The 26,242-nt window shown below is 41.7% G+C and overlaps 2 protein-coding genes across 2 annotated transcripts; both read right to left on the bottom strand.

The window, feature by feature from the left end:
• Positions 1–106: 106 nt before the first annotated feature.
• Positions 107–9,728, bottom strand: pptc7a (protein phosphatase targeting COQ7 a). Its single transcript, XM_014160406.3, has 6 exons — positions 9,144–9,728; positions 7,483–7,662; positions 6,384–6,582; positions 3,838–3,961; positions 3,571–3,700; positions 107–3,263 (listed from the first exon to the last, which is right to left on the bottom strand). The coding sequence occupies exons 1-6, from the start codon at positions 9,343–9,345 to the stop codon at positions 3,205–3,207; spliced, it is 894 nt and encodes a 297-aa protein (XP_014015881.1). The 5' UTR covers positions 9,346–9,728; the 3' UTR covers positions 107–3,204.
• A 544-nt stretch (positions 9,729–10,272) lies between these two features.
• Positions 10,273–19,143, bottom strand: LOC106579953 (serine/threonine-protein phosphatase PP1-gamma catalytic subunit A). The gene is made up of 7 exons (XM_014160404.3): positions 18,630–19,143; positions 14,281–14,412; positions 13,936–14,166; positions 13,677–13,781; positions 13,038–13,261; positions 11,420–11,554; positions 10,273–10,917 (listed from the first exon to the last, which is right to left on the bottom strand). Exons 1-7 carry the CDS (start codon positions 18,682–18,684, stop codon positions 10,828–10,830), a joined length of 972 nt encoding a protein of 323 aa, XP_014015879.1. The 5' UTR covers positions 18,685–19,143; the 3' UTR covers positions 10,273–10,827.
• Between the last annotated feature and the right edge of the window lie 7,099 nt (positions 19,144–26,242).

Genomic DNA, 26,242 nt, shown 5'->3' on the forward strand with positions numbered 1-26,242 from the left:
TCAGTCTACTGTGTAAGTAGACAAATACCTTGCAGTGGCCACTGAACAAACAATATTGACACAGAAAAACATGACAAGGGTCTTGTTAAAAGGAAAAGAACGAGGGTAATAAATACTGTACTTTATTGAAATATGTTACAGCTTTGAAAACATGTTAAACAGAAACTGGGTCTCTGCATTGTTGAACTGTACATACAAAATATAGATAACGTTACATGCAGCTCTCACTGTAACAAATGTTGCTTTTTGAACGGAACAATTAACTGAAGTCTAGAACTGGCCAACAGAACAGGGGTACTGGCAGGTCAGGTCACTAAGTCAGTGGGGAGCAGGATATGGACATCATGGAGAAGCTTTGATATAGTGCCGTCTGACTGGGAGAATTGATTGTATTTTAAGGCTGGTGAGGTTCTTGGCAATCTCTACAGTGCCATAATGTTTGCGAAAACATTTGGGCCATCCAGTGCAGGTGTGTTTCAACTCCCAGCGCAGTAAGACATGTATGCAGGGCATTAAGTTCTTTAGGTTTTTTTTATATCATAAAACACCTGATTGCCCTACGTCAGTCAGTAGCGGCATAGATATTATTTTCCTAGTTAGGGGAGAGCCCTTGAAGCAGGACAGTAGCCTGTAGTGAGGGAACACCATGACATCAACAGATAGAAAACCAAGGGGTACTACAGTTGATACACAGAACCTTGTTAAAGGCCCAGAGCAGTGAAAATTGTGTTTTCCTGTGTATTATATCGTATCATAGCTGATGAAACTCTGTAAAAGTGAGATTTTTTGTTATTTCCTGATAGTTAGTTTCTGGTTGAAAATACAATCTGCACAGGACCTTATAATCAGCAATTTTGCATGTGCAGGAGCTTGGGCTTTCCATGATAAAAATCACCATGCGGTAATTGGTTAATAGACTAATAACAAAGAAAGGGAAAGGGGGATACCTAGTCAGTTGTACAACTGAAATGTGGTATTTAACCCAACCCCTGTGAATCAGAGGTGCGGGTTCCAAACTTCTAAAATTTTTATGGAAATCTACTTCTAAAATGTTTATGGAAATCTATTACAGTAATGTACTTAATTGTTCCGAAGTAATTTGATATAAAACAGCTGCATTGGGCCTTTAAGGATTCTAAGATCATTTGTCATGCTTTCCCCCCTCCTTTAAAAAAATAAATATCTTGACCATTCAAATTTGAACGTGTCCCATGGTGAAAGGCATTGAACACATTGAAAGGGAACGAGAGGTCTCCCATCAGATGGCGCCGATTAAGCATTACGACAGCAGGGCATGATGGGAAAAGTACGTGTGAATCATATGGCTACTTGTCTCCATAGCTGACACAGTGTGGGGTTTAGGGAACAATACGATACACAATTTTACCACTATCAATAACATCTGATACAAGGCACATCAGCTCCATAAATCAACATGTACATAGTACATGTTAAAGGAAACCTCACCCAAAAACATATTTTGGTATTTGTTTCATAGTCCCAAAATGTTTTTCTTGTCAGCAGTAGTTTTGAAAATACAAAATCATCCCTGTATGATGCATTTTGCATCATATGAATCTGTGTTTTGCATCATGTGATGTTTTTAAAAAATGTTTTAAGTTAATTATCTTAAACTTGATTGCTGACAAGCAATACATTTCAGGACTATTTAAACAATTGACTACTGAAACAAATACCAAAAGATAGTTTTGTGGTGGAATTTTCCTTTACAAAGGAAATGTCACTTAAAATGTTTCTGCACATGAGTTATGTTGTAAATGCAAAGTGCACATTTTTGACAGCAGCAAAAATGAAAACCGGTTAAATTAAATAAAAACACTAGTGACCTGATTCTTAAGACCTCATCAAAATGTGCCATTGGAGCTTTACAGTGAGGAGAACTGAGAAATTCTGATTGTGAACAATTTTTCCTGAAGCTAAACTGAATCTGTGATCAGTCCAGATTCCCACCCCATCAAACCAAAGCAGAAATAAAATGCTATCTGCTTGGCCACTTGACCAACGTTCACTGTGAACTTTCAGATATGCTTTCTTTAACCTTGTGAGTAAATGGTTGTTACCACTGCATCCCAGTGGATATTTTAAAAAGCGGTGTAGCCTACATAAAAGCCATCCATTCTGCATGTATACAATATGAACAGCTGACACGTGACAGACTAGAGGTTACTCTATCACACAATAACCTTCAACATCACTTGCAGTCACACTCCCTCTGTGTCGCAGCAGGGGTCAGAGAACAGGTTTGACAGAAACGTCAAGCCATAAAAAAAAAAGTTATTTTAACATTTCACATCCTTAGAAATGATTGACTTGGTCTGCGTTTGACCCAAATTGTACTGATATGGCAAAGAAAGTGGCAACTGCACCTAGTCTTCATACAACCCCTTAGAGATCAGTCAAACAACTTAAAATACCACAAAGTCCCTTTCCCACGGATCTACCAAAACATTCTAACATCCTTTAAATATCACAATGATGCATGCCCTTATACGCGCATATTTTATTTGCCCTTCAACGTCTTTTAATTGTTTGTTTTTGTGTGTAATGTGAGTCACTGTAAAAGTGACGTTTTCGTGGCCCTATCGTTTCGACTTGATGGTATGATGCTACTTCCCGTCTTGAATCAGCTCGGTTCCTGTGATTAACCCTCATTGGCATGATTCACAGATTTTCAATTCTGACGCTCATTCACTTTTGACTGGCTAATACTGACCACCTTTTTTCTCTCCTCTCTCTCCATCCTGAGCTTTGCTCCAAGTCCAAAAAGAATGTGAGAGCCAGAGCCTCATCTCCAACATGCTGATGTCCTTCATCCCACTGAACGGGGATTAGGTCAATGACAACTGGGACATTTCCCAGATAGATACTTTGCAGCAGGTATTCTAACCAGAGACATGTCAGAACTTAACCCTATGCTTTATTTATCCATTCAGACTATTAAAGATTAACACTCAGTTCTGATGTTGGTGACATCAGTGCATGTATTGTCAGTGTTCCATCTGAGAAATAGGCCTGATTGAGTCCTGGAGGACTGATTATCTCAGGGGACCAAAGGTGGGGTCAGTCAGCCACCAACATTAGTCCCTAATCCCCGCCAGCAGGAATCAAAGCAGTCTGGCATCTTCAAGAGACAGATGGCAAGAGGAAACTCTCCTAATTCCCCTCCTAGCCTCAATACAGTCTCTAGTTTGTGTACTCTGCCACTATTGACAGCAACACGGTGATGTCATCTGGCTTTCCTCCTGTGGGGAAGAGAAAGAGATGCAGTCAGAAGGATGAGTGTGAGAACAATCTCTCATTTTCATCATTCCAAAAGGAAGCAGCCTGAGAGCAATGGAAGGAACACTAATAAAACAAAGTGAGCCGTCACTTCTTATTCCTCACTGGGTGTCATTCTTCCTGATTTATAGAGCAGCCCTCTCAGCCTGGATACCATTCACAAGGGAAGCAGGGTATGAATGGAGCAAATGGACTATGAAATGAGGACTACCTTGGCTTTGTCTCCAGTTTCCACTTGCATGAAGAAGTGATAAAAGTGATGGTCATTACCTCTTACATTCAGTCCATTGTCACAGGCAAACTGGGCAAAAGGCGACATGTAGTTGGGGTCGTATGCCAGAACATGGGCCTGCTCTGCAATGCTCCTGGCTGTCTGCTGGATACTCTCATAGTTGGTGTTCTGCAAAAACAAAAACAAAATGGAGGTGTCTTAGTAGTTTTTCAATGTCTTGTTCCTCCACTTCAATACTCTGCTGAATGAAACAGTAAACCTGTTTGTTGCACACAAGTACGGCAAGGGTTTATGCGAGGGTGTACCTTGAGTTTTTTCAGCTCCTGTAGGATCATGTAGTCGGGCATGTTGTCGAAGAGGCCGTCTGTGGCTGTGAGAATTATGTCCCCCAACTCGACATGGAAGGAGGAGCTGTCTGCAGCGTCGGGACTGAGGGAGCACAGAGAGCTTAACACAACGTAGCGCGGAAATAACAGTCTTGCGGAACATGAGTTAAAATATCCTGCCCATTAGAGTGGGAGCGTTAAAGTGCTTAAACAAATTGCAAACGTTAGCCAATTGCCCCCCCTTCTCATACCCCCCTCCAGGAAGGAAATCTGTCCTGTCTGAGCCCAGTTTAATCTGTGCGTCTAGCCCTTCATTAGCCTAGATCACTGACACTGCTGCTCAGTCTCCTGTCTGACTATGAGACTCAGGCACACACCTCAGGTTAGACATGGCTATAGATCACTGTGTCAAACACTGGAATGAAGTACAAAACTATTAGAGAAATCATGCAATGCAGTTATACATTTCAACTGACTACTTTTTCAGCTGTGAAATGCTGCTGCTAACAAATTGCATAGGTATGGTGGAAAATGATGGAATGAATAGTCACAAGGAAAGCACACCATGGCCGTCATGGTGAAGTTGTAAGGAACTGCTGTAATGTTGATGTGCGACTGATACACACATATACAGTAAAATCAGAGCCATGTGCAGTGTCAAGTTCAGTTCTTGGAAGGCGGAATAATTCTGCCTCTGCCCCAGACTCCCCGATACTCACGGCTGTTCCAGAAACCATCTGTAACCCAGCCGCCATTCGATCTACAGTCCTACACTACATCGAGGCTTTAGCGATACATTTCAAAATGATCACTATTAAGGAATCACGGATTTAGCTGTAAATGAAATGAATGTCGAGTCTTCCCACCAACTACAGCAGAATCACAACGCTTATGTCCCTGAATATGATACTATCAATGGTACAAAATACTGCAGACTCCAGCTCATGGAAAGATTACAGTTTCCAGCCTATATGCAACAGGGCCACATCAAATAGGTCCACAGTTTGGACTGACTATGGCCCGGTTTCCCGATGGAACTTAGGCTTACGAGTATATTAACGATGCATCTTACCTACAACGGTCCCAGACGTAACATGAGTTTCCCAAAACACCACGCAGAGAGAACGCTCACTAAGTGCATCGTTGAGGCATGTGACGATACTGATAGAATCAAAAGAAAAGGTAACGCTGCTCTCGGATCAGAATTCTCCATTCAAATCTGACCTTAACATTAGAATTATTCCACAATACTGACAACGGATCAGCTCTTAGGAGACATATCACCTAAGGCTACAAATATTGAGGCTTATTCTAATGCTCACCCTATAATAATGCACTAAATCAAGATTTGGCACATCATGAAATATATTAAAGAAAAATTTGACAGTAAGCCAAACAGAGAAATAAAACTCAATTGAATGAACATGAAATGTATTTCCATATCATTGAAATATATAGGCTATACTGCAAGTAGGCTATTTATCTTTTACTTCAAATTGAAAACAGAGATGACTGAATTATCTTTTTATCCTTTGCTTGTTTGTAACAATTGCAAAGACAATGGGAACTTAGTCTTTGCAGTCGCAGAGAGACAGATAAACATCTTGATTCTATGTTTAGCAGAGATCTTCTGTGTATGAAGTGACACGGTATGGGAAAAACGCATCTAACGACTCACTTAGCTGTTCCACGAGTGGTCTGAGGCAGTCGGTAAATAGCGAGCATTTTCAAGTCCTGCTTTGGTGACGATGGTTTTGGGGAAACAGCTCGGAGGTTTAACGATGCTCCTATAAAAGTTCTAACTACCAACTTAGCCTTAAGATGCTTTTTGGAAACCGGGCCCATATCTGTTTATTCTGTATAGAGATAAGCCATGGAGATATCCTATGCACTGAGCAAAACCAAGCCATTTTATAATAGGTATGTATGATGAGAATACGGTTGTGAATAGGCCTATTCTACAAGTACTATGCATCAGCTACATTTACAACAGTGACAGTACTGTTCCACCTCACACCAGTTTAGAGAAACCCACATGAGCAGCTCTAAATAATCTTCCTGTTCTAGATTACAGGGTTGAGAAGGCCTGTGGGTAAACAGACCAGGGATTGGCTGCTGTGAGGCTGCTGTGAGGAGGGCCATGAGGCCGCCCCTCGTGTGTGTGTGTGTGTGTGTGTGTGTGTGTGTGTGTGTGTGTGTGTGTGTGTGTGTGTGTGATGAGACTTTGGTCTGGCTTAAACGGTGGCGGGGAGCCAACACCAGCCCCACTGGAGTCTACAGCACTACTGCTGCTGGCATGCCTACACAAGGAGAGAAAGCAGCACATGGCCCCAACCATTCCTGGCCTGCACACTGACTGTGGCAGTACTGAACTCACTAATGCTGCATCAACACTGGACTGGACAGACCAGAGAGCAGCACAAGGGCAGAACCAATGCAGAGACTCTGTGCTTCAAAACCAAACTAATAGCTACACAGCTTCTTTACAATACAAAATATGGCTTCGGCAGGGCCACAAAACTGACCTGTCACTGAGGACAGCGCCCTCTGCCTCGGGTGGGGCAATAGAGAGCTGGAAGGGGGTGTTGAAGTAGTGCTGCTGTTCGTCAGAGCGGTGCACCACCTCTCCTTCCCGCACCACAAGGAAGCCTGAGTCTCCCAAGTTAGCAGTGTGCAGCCGATGGCTCTGCCGGTCCAGCACCACGATACAGGCCGTGCTGCTGCCTGGAAGGAGATAACACAAGATGATAAATATATGGGTGGCACGCCCTACATCCTGATTATATTTGTAACAAATTAAGTCGAATAGAGCCATTGAACAATTTATAAATTGGTTGGGATGATCTATGAGTGGTGTTTTTGTTGGGTTGTATTATATCATGATCATACTGTAGCTAAACCTGTGGTTAGAAGAGGAAGGCATGTCAATACATTTCAGGAAGAGAAACATTTTGGAAGGATAACATTTAAGGAAACATAAAAGTTAACCGAACCGGCGAAAACGTGGCTCCGCATGCAGCCACACCCTGCTGATGAGTCATCTGGACCACCAGAATGTTCTATGGGAGCTCCCTACAACCCCTCACGCTCTCTGACTCACCCTACTCTCACTCCCTTTCTTGTGTGTTTTTTCAATAGTAATACAATTACTGCTGGCCTCACGACCGTACTCCTCAGCACTGGAAAAATACAATACTGACTTGTTTTTCCTCTTCTACATGAGATGGGATGGAAAAGTACAGACTGTCGACACGGACTGCTCGACTCCTCACTCTCCGTTTGTTTTGTCCTGCACATTTCCGCATGCTCCATTCTAGCAAAGCAATGGATCAAGAGGAGATTCTGGCGGGGATAGGCTTCTCCTTGTCTGTACACTTCCCAGGATAGAGGCATGCAGCAGGTCTCTGACTCATCACGCAAATATCCTATCTAAATAGCAGCACCTCACATGTCACTTAGCCTAACCACCCAGACTGAAAACAGACCATTCTAAGACTGCTTTATGACCATATTCTCTATTGTAAATGCCTATTCTAGTCAGTATGAGGCAGACACTAGTGATTTCTTTTTGCGCCAGCCTCCAGGTTCACAAAACACTGATCCTCCAGGGCTTCCTTCACTCACCCAGCAGAGGCACTTTGTTCTGTAGGAGCTCGTAGTAGCTGCTTGTGAGGACGCCCACAGGGTTGCTTGGAACGAAGCGTCCCTCCTTTACCAGCCGCTCACACGTCTTCATAAGGGTCCCTGAAAACTGTGATGGGTCCACACCGTAGTCTCTCCATCCACCCACTCCATCTGCCACACCTGAAGAAACCACACAGTCAGGTATTGGTTCAAAAGAGGAGAACAGGATAGGAACGAATCAAGATTGCATTGTGATTATTCTTAACACTCCTGACTAAGACATTCCCAGAAGAAGACAGTTTTCCGACAATAGAAGAGGTCATATTAATCGGAAACAAGTACTAGACGTCTTCGCGCAGTTGTGACAGGAGAAACAATAGGCACTTTCACTAAAAACAAGACACCAAGTGTAGAGCAAGACAGTGCTTAGAATGAAACACAAGGGACACTTCAGAGAATAAGCATTTCTTTGACATGCTTCTGACGAAACTTTTTCCTGGAATAATCTCCATTGATAATTTGGCCAGTCTGGTACATATAAACCATTTTTTACTGATAGCTATCTGAAACGTATGTTGTCTGCAGTTGTCAAGTCACATTACATTATCAACAAGCCCATACACTAGTTTGCAGTCACATTATCACACTGCTTAAAACCATGAAACATTTGGTTTCTATGGTTATTGAAATGTACCTCTGCCTATTATGGGAGCAGTTGGTCTGGCAGTTCAAGTTTTTCCTAGGAATGCAATTATTTACAGCTGCTTCCCAGACACAAGAATCAGCTCTTGCTGTGACCATACAAGGAGGGTCGTATAACTCTCTCCCTGCCAACCTTTGGCTCACTGATGTGACAACAATACTAAAAATGTACAATGCCCTTTTAAACTGTGGGCTACAGACATGTGACTATTTGCAGCAGAACTATTGGTTTGTCTATCAATATGATTATGTCAAATCTGAGACACCAACCATCAGTCTTGGTGGGGATCAGGAGGTACACGTGTATGAACTGGGCAAGAATGCTACTGATAGATGTGCTGCTATTTAGTGTTGAGACTGTTCCTTATTTTACAAGGCAGAGGATCATGTCTGTTCCACACTACATTTATATCTGAACGTTTTGTAACATGGTGACCTTCTGAGGTCCAAGACCAGTTAGGTACACCATATAAGTTGTGACATGGGGTAAAGTGTGAATGAAAAATTAAGTCTGGGACTGATTGGTTGTAGCCTAGTTATAGTGAAAAACAAGAAATAAATAAAAAAGTTCTCAACGTTCATCTTTCTAATCTATTTATTCATGTGTACATACTGGTTACTGTTTGGTTATGGCTGCCCTCCTATCACTACAATTATCAAAATACTACAGGCAGCTCTGACCTCTAGGACAGGGTTTCCCAAATATATTTGCATTTTCTTGGCTTGAAACTAAGCCAATAGTACAGCAACCTAGTTAGCGTATTGTGCATCATGATCAAACAAAATACAGTGTCCCTGGTTTGTTATTGTTTGATACTACAAAACGTAGTTAGCGCAAACTAGCTACTATAACTAGCAAAGGTGCACTGTCTGGCATGTTAGTTAGCCAGCTAAACAACAAGGCCGGTTATATCGTCACGTTATAGAATAGTTGTTAATGCCAGGCATAGTTTACTCACCCAAAACATCGGCAGATTTATGTCGGGCAATGAAGCAAGCGTCGTCGCCGTAGCACATCCCTTTCTTCAAGATACCCTTCCGAAAATCCTTCCCAAACCCGCAGCTTGCCGTTACCAGGCTGTAGTCGCGGCTATCCGTTTGAGAGAGTCCGCCAATTACTGCTCTGGCAACCAGTCTACCGTATGAAAGTACGGAGAACATCACCTACACACCAGCTCCCACTATACCGAGTACCAAGCTAGAAACAACCTAGGTGTTAGCTAGCTAGATTAGCTCCAATGTCACAATCTTGACTCGCTAGCTTGATACTGTGCTGCTTAGTTAGCTAGCTAACGTTAACATCCGCCACGCAGAAACAAAACAAACCTGCGCGCCAGCCCAGACGATACTTATTCTTATTTAGTTGAATACAGTAGTTATTGCCAAATCAGTAACAACTGCTCCGTAATTCGAAGGATATCACACGTCCAAATTCCCAGAGATGTTCCGAGTTCGTTGCAGCCATCGTGCCTGTAGAACAACTTTCCACATTTGTGAAACATGCTGGGCGAGCGAACCAGAGTGATAAGGTCTTGTGACTGGGCTGACGTCACATCTCGTTACGCAATTTGAGTTTCCTCAGTTCTTCTAACCCTGAAAATCATCCATGACTTTTGTTTTTTTAAGAAATGTGAACTTTTGAAAAAAAGCATCCCCTTCTAATAATTAATTTCAGTTTTATGAAACTTAAATGTGTAGCAGAAAAACATGATGGCTTCTACGGCTTGCGAGGATTCTGATGGATTTTACGACACCCCTTGTGGCAGTAAAGGCGAATGTCAACTTGGGAGGCAAACAGCCTTGAGAGTGTGACCCAGTGACCTTTTCATACAGGACTTCTTCGAATGCTGCCCTTGACACTAAAGTCAAGTGGGTTTTGCATAGAGAAAAAACCCATCTTTGCTAGTTTTGTAATATAATTTGTGACTGTGTATTATAGTATATAATTTTTATAGTACTGGACTGCATATCATCTTTATGCAACTTTACCATGTCTTTCACATCACTTCTAGTAGTACACAATATATGGGAGTAATTAAATCAATGTTGAGCTTCTCAATCCTCAAATAAATACAATTCAAATGCCAATTCCCCCCTCAAATGTGCTAAAAGTTTATTAGAAAGACTTAGACATTACAAGAATGTTTTATTTCTTCATTTAAATTCAGCACAATACTTTTTAAAAATGGTGAGGATGCAGGCGCAGAGTGCGGATTCAATGTCCTATGATAAAAACAAGTTATACCGAAATAAACATCTAAATGTCTTGTAATATTTCCATAGTTATTTAAGAACCATTAATTTCATTATTGACAGTGAGAAACAGGTGACAACAGAAATTGATGACATGAAATGAAGAAATTGGAAAATTTGTGCACAGCTTCAAACAAGGCATTTCTGTGCATTATTAGCCATATTGTTACATTGTTCCTGATTGAACAGTCATGTGGCAAAGACTAGTTGCAATGGAGTGCAAAACCCCTGAGGTTTTCATGGTGACATATCCATTTACCCTTGTGGACAAAACAACAAAACATTCCGCTTTCATCAGGTTGGAGTGGATATCTTTTCAGTATTGGCAGCAAAGGGCAACCAACCCTTCAGATGCAACAGACGAAAGCAGAACGGGGAGCTCATACCACCTTATTTCTTGCCTTGCTTGGTGACCATGTTCCGTGGGGGTGTGACTGGACGGCTGCCATTTGGCTTCTTCTTCTCGGCTGGCTTCAAAATCTACAAGTGGAATGAATACAGGTAATCCAACTAAGATTATGTTTTGCCCACTGCAATAGTCTACACATTGTACAGTTTCACATAATGACAAGACTGGTCATAACTTTAAAAGGACATTTCTAAATTTTATATAATCTCCAGCACCACCGCAACATCAACATGTGAAAACGGTGCATTTCTGTTTTGTAGTAAAAAAGATAGGAAGATAAATGTTTCCAGTGACATCAACCAATAAGGAGGCAATGACTACACATAATTGGTTAAAAATCACATGATACACATCGATGTCGTCACTGGAAACATCTTCCTTTATCTTTTACTACAAAACATAGAAACGTGCCATTTTCACATATGTCGATGTGGTGCTGGAGATGAATATGAAGATGAAATATTTTGAAATCTCCCTTTAACATGTCCATACACTACAGTAGTAATACAATCACTGACACAATTACATGCCTGTGATAAGATGGAGCACATTCATGATTGAAATATCCCTCACCTGAAACGAGCACATGAGAGTCTCATCCACACTCATCATGGCACCAGCATTGTCAAACTCCCCGCAGTAGTTCGGTGCTGAGAATAAAGTCACAAGCTGTCGCTTTGCAAAGAACTCATAGCCGTCCTCAACAACCTGCCGGAAAAGAGAGCATTGATTACAGTTCGGTTGAAATAAAAACAAATTCCACACCAGACTATCAGTACTAGGTCTGACCCCATTTAGTCGACTGGTCGATTGTTTGGTCAATAGGCTGTTGGTCGACCAAGATGGTTTTTTTTAGTCGAGCAGTGGCAAATATATATAGTTTTTATGGCACACAAGACACCTGTCTGATTCAGGCCTGTCTGAGTGGACTAATCCATTGGAGGCCACGGGGATGGCACACCAGTAGTACATTTACTGTTCTGCGAAGGCCAGCAGCAGCGGGTCAGGAACAGGTTTTTTTCTTCTGGTTAGGCTATATTGATCTCTGGCTCCCTCTTTAGTTATTTGTCTTAATTTTTTTTAAATCAGTCTTTAAAGCATCAGATAAGCTCAGTAGCCTACATATAGTTGATTTTATTAAAACAGGGTGTGTCTATATGGAAAAATCAGTTTTAAAATTTAGACCAATTGATTGGTCAAAAGAACATACGACCAAGATTTTTTAATATTTTTTTTGTCGGAGACAGCCCTAATCAGCACTGATCGGAACACGACTGAATTTACAGGTAACTTCCAAAATAATATTAACACTTGAGTAAATGAGGGATACAAAGTATATTTAAAGCAGGTGTGGTTCCTGAGTTAGGATTCTCCGGTACTTTTGTGTACTTTTTAGCCAGTAGTTCTGAAAATAGTGCTCACGAGCCAAAAGTGCTCCCTGAAAATCGCGAACTGCGTCACATATGTGCAGATTATGTGAACCACATCACTTCTCTCTTGGCCTGCAGTTTGTGCATCTTGCTAGCTGTCACTCAAATGGCGAGGGGCTGAAGCTTATTGGCTGGAACTCTAATTGCTACTTGGCTGGCCCATGTGGGGGAAAATGTAGGGCAAATAGCACCGCACAGTGTCCAGTAAAGAGTTGCTTTCAAACTAGGGATTTCATGGCTAATTGAGGTAAAACAGTAATTCTACTCATTGATTATAAATGGCACACTGACACATCAGCACAAAGCGTGAGGCTTAAAAAATACCTACTAGTCGCCAAAGTTCCGGAGCATGTCTTTAAGCAATTAACATCCCATCATGCTTAGGGTCATGTATAAAAATGCTGGGCAGGCTATTATTTTGGTTACCATGGCTATGCCTCCATCCACAGGGTACGAGTGGTCACTGAATGGTTTGATGAGCATGAAAACCATATGCCATGGCGGTCTCAGTCACCAGATCTCAACCAATTGAACATTCTGGAGCGGCGCCTGAGACAGCACTTTCCACCACCATCCACAAAACACCAAATTATGGAATTTCTTATGGAAGAATGATGTCGCATTCCTCCAATAGAGTTACAGAATCTATGCCAAGGTGCATTGAAGCTGTTCTGGCTCGTGGTGGCCCAACGCCCAATTAAGACACTTCATGTTGCCGTTTTATTTATTTTTTTGCAGTTACCCGTTTGTAGACAACATACCTGATGGGCGCGACAGATCAGATCCAAGTCATGTTTGTGGAGGAACTTTGCCACCACTTCTGATCCAAAGGTGAATGAGACGCCCCTGTCGTTCTCTCCCCAGCCAAGGACATCCTTGTCTGGATCAGACCAGAGCAGGTCACACAGGAGGCCCTGGTCAGGGACGTCGGTGGGCCGCATGACACGCCGGATCTGCTCCATGGACTGGAGGTCGGGTGACAACCCTGAGAGACACGGAAGAAGATTAATACAGATGAACAACCGGAATGAGGTCAATTCCAATCAGAACTTGTGTCAAAATTCCAAGGACAGGAAGAACAATTGGAATAAAAGCAAATAACATTCCTCAATATCATAAGCGATGTCTTAGAGCAGTGGTCACCAACCGTCAAGGAATTCCTAGACGATCACCAAATCAATCAAATGTATTTATAAAGCCCTTTTTACATCAGCCGATGTCACAAAGTGCTGTACAGAAACCCAGCCTAAAACCCCAAACAGCAAGCAATGCAGGTGTAGAAGCATTTCTGTAGAAAACAATAAAGCCTTGTACTTCTATTTATTGTTTATGTCTTGCGCTGTTGGTGCTAGGTGCACTTAATTGTCTTCATTTTTTAGGACAACTAAAACGCAACATACCTCCATGGCAACAGAAGATCTTCTCATCAACAATGGCAGCGATAGGGAGGCAGTTAAAACAATCTGTAAATGTTTTCCAGAGCTTGATGTTGTACCTTCTTTTACCTAGAATAATAATAATACCACGTTAGGATGATCATAAGCTAGGCAATGCATATGACAGGAATTTATAACAAAATGCAATCTATGTAGATACAAATGCCGTACTTTGTCAGAGTGCAGGACTATAATTATTTCAACAGCCCCACACATCACTCACACTCATCATAGAATCCATATATTCTGTTGATGGAGGCGCACTCATGGTTTCCCCTCAGCAGGAAGAAGTTCTCCGGGTATTTGATTTTGTAGGCCAGAAGCAGACAGATGGTCTCCAGAGACTGCTTCCCTCTGTCCACATAGTCTCCCAGAAATAGGTAGTTGCTCTCAGGAGGGAAGCCCCCATACTCAAACAGCCTCAATAAGTCGTAATATTGCCCATGGATGTCACCTGCAGAAAACAAACAACAAGATGTAGCTATAGTACACACCCCTCATTGGGTCTAAGGGGATAGAAGACACATCGTTTAACACTTATTTTCACCAAATAGCGATGGTTACTCACCACAGACTTTGAGGGGGGCTTCAAGCTCCAGAAGGATAGGTTGGCTGAGAAAGATCTCCCTGGACTTGAGGCACAATCCTCGGATCTCATTCTCCTGCAGCTGCACATTCTTACCAGGTTTTGCTCCTCTGACTATAAAAAAAATTACATTCAGATTAATCTACAAGCAAATATATCTACCTAATTTGCCGTCATGCTCATTGCCACCATATCTTGTTAATGTCTTCTGGATAGGGGAGTGAGTGCTGACCATCATATCAGATTACTCATGTTATTGACTTCATCTTTCACTGACTGGGCAGATAGCTGGGACAATGCAATGGACCATGTAGCTAAAGTAACGTTAGGTAACTAGCTAATTTGACTGAACATTTTGAAATGTGACGACCGGGACAAACTAATTTGTTTAGCTGGTTAACTAGCCGCCTAAACTCAGTGGTGTAGTGGAGGGTATATGCAGGTACAGACCTTATACCCACTTTTATTGTGGGCATTGAGTATACTCAGTTCTTAATCCCCACCATGCGTATCAAAGTAGTGGAGGTATACGCTGTATCAATTAATAAGAGTGATGAACAGATCAGAATGTTTAGCTTAAAATTTTGATAAACTATCATTTTTCTATTTATTCATTTACATTTTTCTCCCCAATTTAACAAATTGGTAGTTACGATCTTTTCTCACCACTACAACTCCCCAACAGGCTCGGGAAAGGCGAAGGTCGAGACATGCGTCCTCTGACACATGACCCGCCAAGCCGCTTCTTAACACACTGCTTACTTAACACGGAAGCCAGCCGCAACAATGTGTCAGGGAAACACCGTTCGACTGACGACGAAGTCAGCTTGCAGGCAACCAGCCCGCCACAAGGCATCGCTAGAGAATGATGAGCCAAGGAAAGCCGCCCGGCCAAACCCTTCCTTAACCTGGACGGTGCTGGGCCAATTGTGTTCCGCCCTATGGGGCTCACGTTCACAGCCGGATCGAACCCCAGGCTGTAGTGGTGCCTCAACACTGCGATGCAGTGCCTCAGACCACAGCGCCACTTGGGAGAGAAACTTTTATTTCTACACATTAAATCGCAGCAATGTGCACACAAAGGTAGGCCTATGAGCAAATGTTCCAAAACGCAATTTGTGGGAAAACATTCTAAAATGCGAGCGGTTAATGGAGAGATTTTGAAAGAGGGGACCTCTAAAGAAGCAACATCTATCATGTGTTGCTAATATGACTACGATAATGCCTTTGGCCGCTAGACGACAATGCCTTTGGCCGCTAGACGACAATGCCTTTGGCTGCTAGACGATAATGCATTTGGCTGCTAGAGAACTTTATTTTACAAATAAAGTTAATTTGTAAAACAATAGAACAGGAGAGCACACGAGGAAGTCTTTATAAAATAATTGCCTCCACGTTTCCATGGTAGGACTTTGGCTATAGGCTAATTTGAAGCAAGGCATGCCTCATAAAATGAAGTAAAATGGCCAGGTTTCAAACAATTAAGGAGCAGGAAAAGTATAGGGATGCTTTCCCTTCTCAATTAAACGTTAACTAGCTACAATGTAGCCTATGCCTATCTGGCAGAATTATATCATGATTATTTGCATCTATCCAGTGGCCATTTGTTTTGCAAACACTGCGTACCAAACAGTGCTAGGTGCCTGCACAGTTGAATTAAAGAGCAATCTTAGATGTTTCCCAGACCTCAAAAGTAATCTCCTGATGAGGTTTACAGCATTGTTGTTGACTTACATCCAATTTTGTTGTTCTACTATTAAAAAAGTGATATCGAAAACCTGAAAAAATTATATCTGACTATTGACAGACTAATTTATTAATTTCAACAGTTGGCCTACTATTAGCACACTTGCACAATACAGCTTGGGTTGGTCTGACTAATTCTAGGTCATGTACAGTTGAAGTCGGAAGTTTACATACTTAGGTTGGAGTCAATAAAACTCTTTTTTTTCAACCACTCCACAAATGTCTTGTTAACAAACTATAGTTTTGGCAAGTCGGTTAGGACATCTACTTTGTGCATGACAAGTAATTTTTCCAACAATTGTTTACAGACAGATTATTTCACTTATAACTCACTGTATCACAATTCCAGTGGTTCAGAAGTTTACATACACTAAGCTGACTGTGCCTTTAAACAGCTTGGAAAATTCCAGAAAATGGCTTTAGAAGCTTCTGATAGGCTAATTGACATAATTTGAGTCAATTGGAGGTGTACCTGTGGATGTATTTCAAGGCCTACCTTCAAACTCAGTGCTTCTTTGCTTGACATCATGGGAAAATCAAAAGAAATCAGCCAACACCTCAGAAAAAACATTGTAGACCTCCACAAGTCTGGTTCATCCTTGGGAGCAATTTCCAAATGCCTGAAGGTACCACGTTCATCTGTACAAACAATAGTATGTAAGTATAAACACCATGGCCATGCCGCTCAGGAAGGAGACGCGTTCTGTCTCCTAGAGATGAACGTACTTTGGTGCGAAAAGTGCAAATCAATCCCAGAACAACAGCAAAGGACATTGTGAAGATGCTGGGGGAAACGGGTACAAAAGTATCTATATCCACAGTAAAACAAGTCCTATATCGAAATAACATGAAAGGTCGCTCAGCAAGGAAGAAGCCACTTCTCTAAAACCGCAATAAAAAAGCCAGACTACGGTTTGCAACTGCACACGGAGACAAAGATCGTACTTTTTGGAGAAATGTCCCCTGGTCTGATGAAACAAAAATACAACTGTTTGGCCATAATGACCATCGTTATGTTTGGAGGAAAACAGAGGATGCTTGCAAGCTGAAGAACACCATCCCAACCGTGAAGCACAGGGGTGACAGCATCATGTTGTGGGGGTGCTTTGCTGCAGGAGGGACTGGTGCACCTCACAAAATAGATTGCATCATGAGGGAGGAAAATGATGTGGATATATTGAAGCAACATCCCAAGACATCAGTCAGGAAGTTAAAACTTGGTCGCAAATGGGTCTTCCAAATGGACAATGACCCCAAGCATACTTCCAAAGTTGTGGCAAAATGGCTTAAGGACCACAAAGTCAAGGTAATGAGTGGCCATCACAAAGCCCTGACATCAATCCCATAGAAAATGTGTGGGCAGAACTGAAAGTGTGTGCGAGCAAGGAGGCCTACAAACCTGACTCGGTTACACCAGCTCTGTCAGGAGGAATGGGACAAAATTCACCCAACTTATTGTGGGAAGCTTGTGGAAGGCTACCTGAAGCGTTTGACCCAAGTTAAACAATGTAAAGGCAATGCTACCAAATACTAATGGAGTGTATGTGAACTTCTGACCCACTGGGAATGTGAAATCACTCTACTATTATTCTGACATTTCACGTTCTTAAAATAAAGTGGTGATCCTAACTGACCTAAGACAATACATTTGTACTTGGATTAAATGTCAGGAATTGTGAAACTGAGTTTAAATGTATTTAGTTAAGATGTATGTAAACTTCCGACTTCAACTGTAGGTAGTGTTCACTGTCCGAATTTTTCCACACCTTTCCTCTACTGGGCGGGTCATTTGGGACATGTTTGGCAAAATGTGAGTATACCCACTTCTCCAGGCACCCCTACACCACTGACTAAACGATTTACGATGGACATTGTCCTGTGTAAATGCGGGCTATTTGGGTGCTGAAATCCGTCGTTTTTGTAGACTAGTCAGCCGATATTGGGCGCTAGATCTGCACAATCATTTAGAATTGATGTGCCCAGCCGGTAATAAATACACTTATGTCCCCCGTGGACCGGCTCGTACAAAGGCATATTTCCGTCCTTAACTAGCTTTAAATTGCTGGGCGTCGGAAAAGAAACTGGACATGTGTGTGTATAGTCTTAATAAAACGTATGCCTTTGACTTTGCAGCCTGAATGGAGAATGCTTTTGTACGAGATGGTCTAGGGGGAACATGAGTGCATTACCGGCTGAGCACATCAAAACAGTAGTGCATATCTAGCGCCTACTATCGGCTGCCACGGTATAGCAAAAAGAGAGAAAAAAAATGTAATTTTATGTGACATCGGAACTCCAGTCAGCCCATACTAGTCGCCGATCAAATCTATCGTAAATCGTTGAGTTTAGACGGCTAGCAGGTTAACTAGTTTCACGTTAAAATTAGCTAACTACTATGGCAACAACATCATGCACTAACTACTGGTTAACTACTAGCTAACGTTAGCTAAAATATACAGAGCCTACATGCGACATCAACAGCTAACGACGTTAGCTAGCTAAAACTAGCCTACAGTCATCTCTCTAACAAAGTGAACAGATAATATTACTGCAGCAATAACGTTACATTGGTGTAGACTCCTTACCTTCTAAAAGACGCTGGATGATACTGTCTATATTGAGTTTATCAACATCGGCCATGGCGACGCAGAAAAAAAGGCCTGAGTGAGCAGTGCAAAGTGCAAATCTAGTGCTGGTTACTAGCTAAGTAACGTTAGTTAGCTACGATTAATTCGCTTCGCGAAATTACTGGTTCCGAAAACAAAAACGTGTAGAAATTATACCCTGTTACTGGTTCTTACAACGTTATATTATACCTTACCACCTACTTCAACATCTTTGTTTTGAACAAATTTCCAAAAACAACACCTAATATTAACCGTATATCGGGACAAAATCCACGTTAGCCGTTAGCAATGCCCTCTGATTCTTCTTTTTCTTCTATGAGGTTTAATGGCGATTGGTATCCAATAAATGTTGCATTACCGCCACCTACTAGACTGGAGTATGACTCCCATGTACTTTGTTAAAAATATAATAAATACCCTACCATTTAACCTTACACTAACTAAAAACCCACCACCCACTATTTGAATATATCTAGTCCTACCTCAGGCCAACAGCCTGAAAGAACTGGACACCCTGTAACTCTTCTGACGTCAAGTCTCGTACACCCAAATACCTCTCTGCAGCTTCCACCACAACCTACATTTTCTGCGACATCCCTTCAGTACAGTTGAAAACCAATGCTATAAACGCAACAAAAAAAAATCTAATTTTACCGAAGCATATCACTTCCTCTGATTCTACTTCTTATTTACATTTGTATTGGCGGTGCACACATCGTCACCTACTGTATCTGTTTTTCCGCCTACTGTTGTGGGTTGTGAATTCCTTACACACATTATTATTACATTATTCCACTTTTTTGGTGACACAAAAAGGGAATGGAAGGAAAGAAAAATTGCCCTACCAACTAACCCTACACCCATTAAAACCTCACCACTATTCCACTACTTGGCCTCTGATCCTGCACCAGGCCTATCGTTCAACACACCTTGTAACGCCTCAGAAGTAAAATCTCGTACACCCAAGTACTTCTCTGCAGCGGCCACCACAACATCTATTTTGTGTGATTTACATTCCATTTCTGCTGTACAGATAACCATGGCTATGAATGCTAAGAAGCCAATCTTACTGAAGCACATGTTATTCCTATCACACATGGAACCTCTTAGGATCCTCGCCCTGGATTCATCTTCCTCTACAACCCTCATCACTGCCTCAGCATAGACACCTTCTGTGCTACTCTGACCATGGCAATCTTGACCTGCCCTCCTCTCACCAGAACTTCTGATCTCCAGCAACATGGGTACCCCTATACAGTTAACAGACAGCTCTTTTCACTGATACTACACATTCTGTTGACTCATGCCCTCCTGCACACATCTAGGAATCTCCCTCCTACACTCTGCTGCAACATGACCATAAGCTTAGCACCTAAAACACCGTAATGGGTTCGGGACAAAACCTCTCACGAGATAACTGACACAGCTTGACTTGACTTTGTCCGATAAAGACTCAGCATTAAAACTCAACAGGACAGACAGTGTCTTCTCTGTTTCACCACGCTCTTCACCAGGTCTGCGACGCACCGCACGGTGGGTGTCACAGACACCGGGAATCTTCTATTTCAGTTGATCCTCCTCAACACTTAACACCTCTCCGCTTTTCACTCCATTCAACGGTGCCCTGCTCCGGAGAGCAAAGCAAGTCTCAGGTCTTGTCCCGAGGCATGTGGTGCGTAGCGCCCGACCCCTTTGAACGAAAGACATACAAAAAAAATCCTCACAAGTCCACCTCGAGTTACTTTCACCGATTCAACAGTCCTAAAACTCTTCTCCACCCATCCTGACACCACATATGGATCAGCCAGAAAGCAAGGATCCATTCTCTCCAAAAATCTCACTTCCACTGGACCAGAATCATCTTCATCGGGACGAGGCTGGACCTCAGCAGTCTTCAGTGCACCTGACACCACATGTAATTTATATATATATATATATATATATATATATATATATATATATATATATTTTACATTTAACCAGGCAAGTCAGTTAAGAACAAATTCTTATTTACAATGATGGCCTACAACGGCCAAACCCAGACGACGCTGGGCCAATTGTGCGCCGCCCTATGGGACTCCCAATTATGACCGGATGTGATACAGCCTGGATTTGAACCAGGGACTCTAGTGACGTCGCTTACACTAAGATGCAGTGCCTTCATGCACCCAGGTTCAATTTCTGAGCTACCGGAGTACGTCTTTTTCTTTTTGTAGGCCTACTTGATGCCAATCTTCCTCACCACACCGCTTCCCTCTACGCTCAGCTCCTTTCCATCTTCCTTGCTGTCCATTTCCACATCTCCACCCTCTTTCCACTAATTCATCCGCTGTAGTAGCAAACTGTTAAAATGGTCTTGTATCTTGAATTTGCCGCCATGTCACTTCGCTCAAAAAAACTCTACCATCCGCTATTACTCCTCGCGGCCCTAACCTACTCCACTTTGCTACTTCAAAGGAGTCTGCCAGCCAACCTTCTGGGTGGATTTGATGGCTGCTGCCATCTACTGTACTGGCCTGGAATATATCTAACCTAGCTAGGTGGGCCTCCCTGTGGCATCTGTGCCTTTCTGCTGCCATAGTGCCAGCCTCTTCCCCAAGTCTTTCAGCCTCCAGTAGAACTTGACTCAATTCATATTTTATTACTGGGATTTTCCTCTTCCCCAGAAAAGCTGACTGTTTTATCTATTACCCAAGCTTAGTTTCATGATAGGGGAGCAGGAATTTCATGCAACAATACCAATAGGAATTTCTGATACCTCATCAATTGTAATTGACAATTTGTTTTTTTTTATCAATATTTTTATTAATTGGTTTTGAAGGTTTACTGGTCCACATCTTTGTTCACAGGACAAACATTAAAGTTGAATTTGTGAACCAGATGATAATAATAATAATAATAATAATAATAATAATAATAATAATAATAAATTACATTAGTAAAGTGCTTTTCATTTTACAAGAACAATCTCAAAGTGCATAAAATAAAAGATAATATCGATATTTAAAAAAAAAAATTTAAGCAAAAATATAACCACATCGTAAAAGCAACAATCAAAGTCTAGGAGGAAGAGGAGGCCAGCCGATAAAGATGAGTCTTACTGTCAATCCTGCTTTAAAAGACCTAACAGTCTGAACAGCCATGAGATTGTCAGGAAGGGAGTTCCAAAGGCATGGTGCACGGTCCCCCATTGTTCTGAGCCTGGTCCTGGGTGCATGAAGCAATTTGGCGTGGCTTGACTGTAGGGTGCGTGGAGGTTCATAGTGGGAGTGTTGATCTGACAGGTCGGCAGGTCCGATACCATTTAGGGATTTGTGGACCAGGAGGAGAATTTTAAAGTCAATTCTTTGAGGGACAGGTAGCCAGTGAACATCAATAGAGAAAAGGTTACACTAAATTGGACACTTCTCATTAAATGTGAGCATAATGTCCTTATTTTGCCCTGAAAACACACTTGCCTGCAATGTTTCTGTTTCACCATACTCCAGAACAGAATAACAGAAGACTCAAGCTACTGCGGCTCAGTGCTTTTACATGGATGTTTTTGTCATTCTCTGTAAGCTTGTTGGTTGCCTTCACCCTTCTCTGTTGTCCAAGTCGTCTCATCTCTTTGGGTTATTAAGAGTGGATGGCCCAAATTGTGACTGTTGATTAACATGCTTTATACTGTGGCAATGGATACAACCGCCTTGGTTTGAAAACCATTTACCCCTGTTGTCCAGTAGGCAGTGCTAGCAGCTCATCTTTCAATGTGTCAAACCAAATTGATCTTGGTCTTTGAAAAGGAGCCACTGATACAGTACATTTTTTCTGGTTTGTCTTCAGTTTGATCATCTCTTCTACTCGACCTACTGCATTTGAAACCCATGTAATAGAAGTGGACATCATCTGTATCTATTCCTGTACCTGTCAATATTGGTTGGTCATCATAGAACAGCCAAAAACATGATCAAATAGCATATGTGAGCTTACTCGCTCAGGTGATTGATCGTTAGGCTTGAGAATTAAATCTGTAAGCGCCGCATTGTTCAGTCAACCTTGGATGACAACTTATTTACATAAAACACACAGCCCAGTGGGATTATTGTGGCAACAACCCTGGCATCAAATTGTCTTCCATATCAACTCTGATTTGAATGTTAAGTTTCCAGATAAATCACAGCTAACTAAGATGTTATTATTTTCATATGAGGCTTGCATCTCATTGCCACCCTCGAGCCACCAATAAAACGCAATAATACTGAAACTTTTAATAAACTTCCTTCAGAATTCCCCCTAGGTGTTTTCTGTCTGGCATGAGTATATGACATTTCTCCCTTATATATGGTTTAGATTGTAATAAACTACAAGTTGCTAAAGTATGACAGTATGTGCATATTATTTCCCTTCACAGTCATTTTATAAGGCATGTATGATGTACATCAACTGCATTATGATGTATATCACAGTGGCCTGAGTTAATGGCTTCTGCCTATATTTGTGATTTCACATGGCTCCAAGTGATCATGTATGTATGTATTGTTTTGAGGGGTGGGGGTGTGCAGACAACACCAAAACTGGTCTTGTTCAAACCCAGTTTTTCTCTGAATATGGTATGGTTTTAATGGTGGAGGGAAATTATTTGTTTGAAGTACAGAGTTGGTATAAGAACCACCACCATCATCAACACTACATAATATTGAATGCTAGTCTATGGTGTACAGAGAGTCAAGTAAGATGGAAATAAATAAATTACTGTATGTTATTAAGTATGTCTGCAGCCTCACTGGGCTTACAAACCCCTTCATGTAACCAGAGGCAGGTCTTCCAGTGATGTCACCATGGAATTTATATGTGAAATAAAACTGTGCTTCAAAGATGATGAGCATGAATGCCTGCATGGTATATCACTTTCCTATTCGTTGTACTTGTGTCTAGCTGTGTTCTTCAAAAGTAGGCTACCACTGAAGAACAGTATGTTAATACACACTTTTGTAACCCCTCAGATACCATAGGCTATACATACTCTTTTAACACCTTAATTCATAATTTAATCAAAATTCAGACCCTAATCCAGTAATTGACTTTATAAGCACGTTCACCTTTTAAACCCTAAGGGCACTTTTTAGAGCATTTGTGTCAATTTGTCAATAACATCAATCATATGCTTTTTTTTAGGTAGGGTACGAAGTGCTTCCCATAAAGTGCATTCGGAAAGTATTCATACCCCTTGACTCTTTCCACATTTTGTTACGTTACAGCCTTATTCTAAAATGTATTAAATTGTTTTTCCCCCTCATCAATCTACACACAATAGTCCATAATGACAAAGCAAAAATAGTTTTTTTGAATTTTTTGCAAATGTATTAAAATACTGAAATATCACATTTACATAAGTATTCAGACCCTTTACTCAGTACTTTGTTGAAGCACCTTTGGCAGCAATTACAGCCTTGAGTCGTCTTGGGTATGAAGCTACAAGCTTGGCACACCTGTAATTGGGGAGTGTCTCCCATTCTTCTCTGCAGATCCTCTCAAGCTCTGTCAGGTTGGATGATGAGTGTCATGGCACAGCTATTTTCAGGTCTCTCCAGAGATGTTTGATCGGGTTCAATGGCTGGGCCACTCAAGGACATTCAGAGATTTGTCCTGAAGCCACTCCTGCGTTGTCTTGGCTGTGTGCTTAGGGTCGTTGTCCTGTTGGAAGGTGAACCTTCGCCCCAGTCTGAGGTCCTGAGCGCTCTGGAGCAGGTTTTCATCAAGGATCTCTGTACTTTGCTCTGTTCATCTTTCCCTCTATCCTGACAAGTCTCCCAGTCCCTGCAGCTGAAAAACATCCCTACGGCATGATGCTAAATGTAAATGCTGCCACCACCATGCTTCACCTTAGGGATGGTGCCAGGTTTCCTCCAGACGTGATGCTTGGCATTCAGGCCAAAGAGTTTAATATTGGTTTCATCAGACCAGAGAATCTTGTTTCTCATGGTCTGTCTTTAGGTGCCTTTTGGCAATCTTCAAGCAGGCTGTCCTGTGCCTTTTACTGAGGAGGGGCTTCCGTCTACCATAAAGGCCTGATTGGTGGAGTGTTGCAGAGATGGTTGTCCTTCAGGAAGGTTCTCTCATCTCCACAGAGGAACTCTGGAGCTCTGTCAGAGTGACCATTGGGTTCTTTGTCATCTCCCTGACCAAGGCCCTTCTCCCCCGATTGCTCAGTTTGGTTGAGCGGCCAGCTCTAGGAAGAGTCTTGGTGGTTCCAAATTTCTTCCATTTAAGAATGATGGAAGCCGCTGTGTTCTTGGGGACCTTCAATACTGCAGACATTTTTTGGTACCCTTCCCCAGATCTGTGCCTCGACAGAATCCTGTCTCGGAGCTCTACAGACAATTCCTTCGACCTCATGGCTTGGTTTTTGCTCTGACATGCACTGTCAACTATGGGACCTTATATAGACAGGTGTGTGCCTTTCCAAATCATGTCCAATCAATTGAATTTACCACAGGTGGACTCCAATCAAGTTGTAGAAACATCTCAAGGATGATGAATGAAAACAGGATGCACCTGAGCTCAATTTTGAGTCTCATAGCAAAGGGTCTGAATACTTATGTAAATAAGGTATTTCTGTTTTCAAATTGTATACATTTGCAAACATTTCTAAAGACCTGTTTTCACTTTGTCATGATGGGGTATTGTGTGTAGATTGATGAGGAAAAACATGTATTTAATCAGTTTTAAAATAAGGCTGTAACATAACAAAATGTGGAAAAGTCAAGGGGTCTGAATACTTTACAAATGCACTCTATGCCTTTGTTTCTACCAGTATGTATAGCAGATAGATAGGCCTACTTGTATTTTGTCTATGCCTGCATTATAGGCCTACCCACTTTTTCTGAGACCCAGTTAACCCACCATACACCAGCCACTGTTCAGAGATCAAATATAGATCCAGTTGTTAGATTGATCCATTCATTTTCACATATGAATTCATATTAATAATAAAAAACATGTTTTGTATGGAAATGTGAAATATATATAATCGGTGACAGCAATAGGCCTATATGTAGGAATCATTTAGCAAAGTTTAGACAGTGGAAGGTTAGTTAATTAAAGTTATTATGAAGTTATTATTTCAAATTAGGCAAACTATTTAAGCAGTTTTGCAGTATTATTTCACATTTTCAAATGGTCATAATTTAACATGGTCACAGAGAAAACAATTTTGTATTAGTTCACCAGCGTAGGTGGATGCATTCGTAATGGTTACGATCTGCGCCGCTTGCTTCTGATGAGCAGAAATACAAATGCACTTCACAGGTTTAGATTTTTCAGTGCATAGCCTAGTCTACCCATTCACTGTTATTTGTAGCATAAACTAATGGAAGGAGAGGTGTAAACATACATAGAGGTAGAGTATGCTGTGTAGTCTACTAGTATTTAGGACTCATGATATGGACGCAACTGTTTTATTCATACTATTGCAGACGGATTTCCATAAACACAATATGCATAGGTCACATTGTTGTTCTCTTCCCCTTTTCCACACGGTTGTGGTCAACCCCTTACGTCAGTATTGATAACTTTGCCAAACCAAAATC

Source organism: Salmo salar, chromosome 20, assembly GCF_965601325.2.
Source record: "Salmo salar chromosome 20, fSalSal1, whole genome shotgun sequence".
In the NCBI taxonomy this organism is placed as follows: domain Eukaryota; kingdom Metazoa; phylum Chordata; class Actinopteri; order Salmoniformes; family Salmonidae; genus Salmo; species Salmo salar.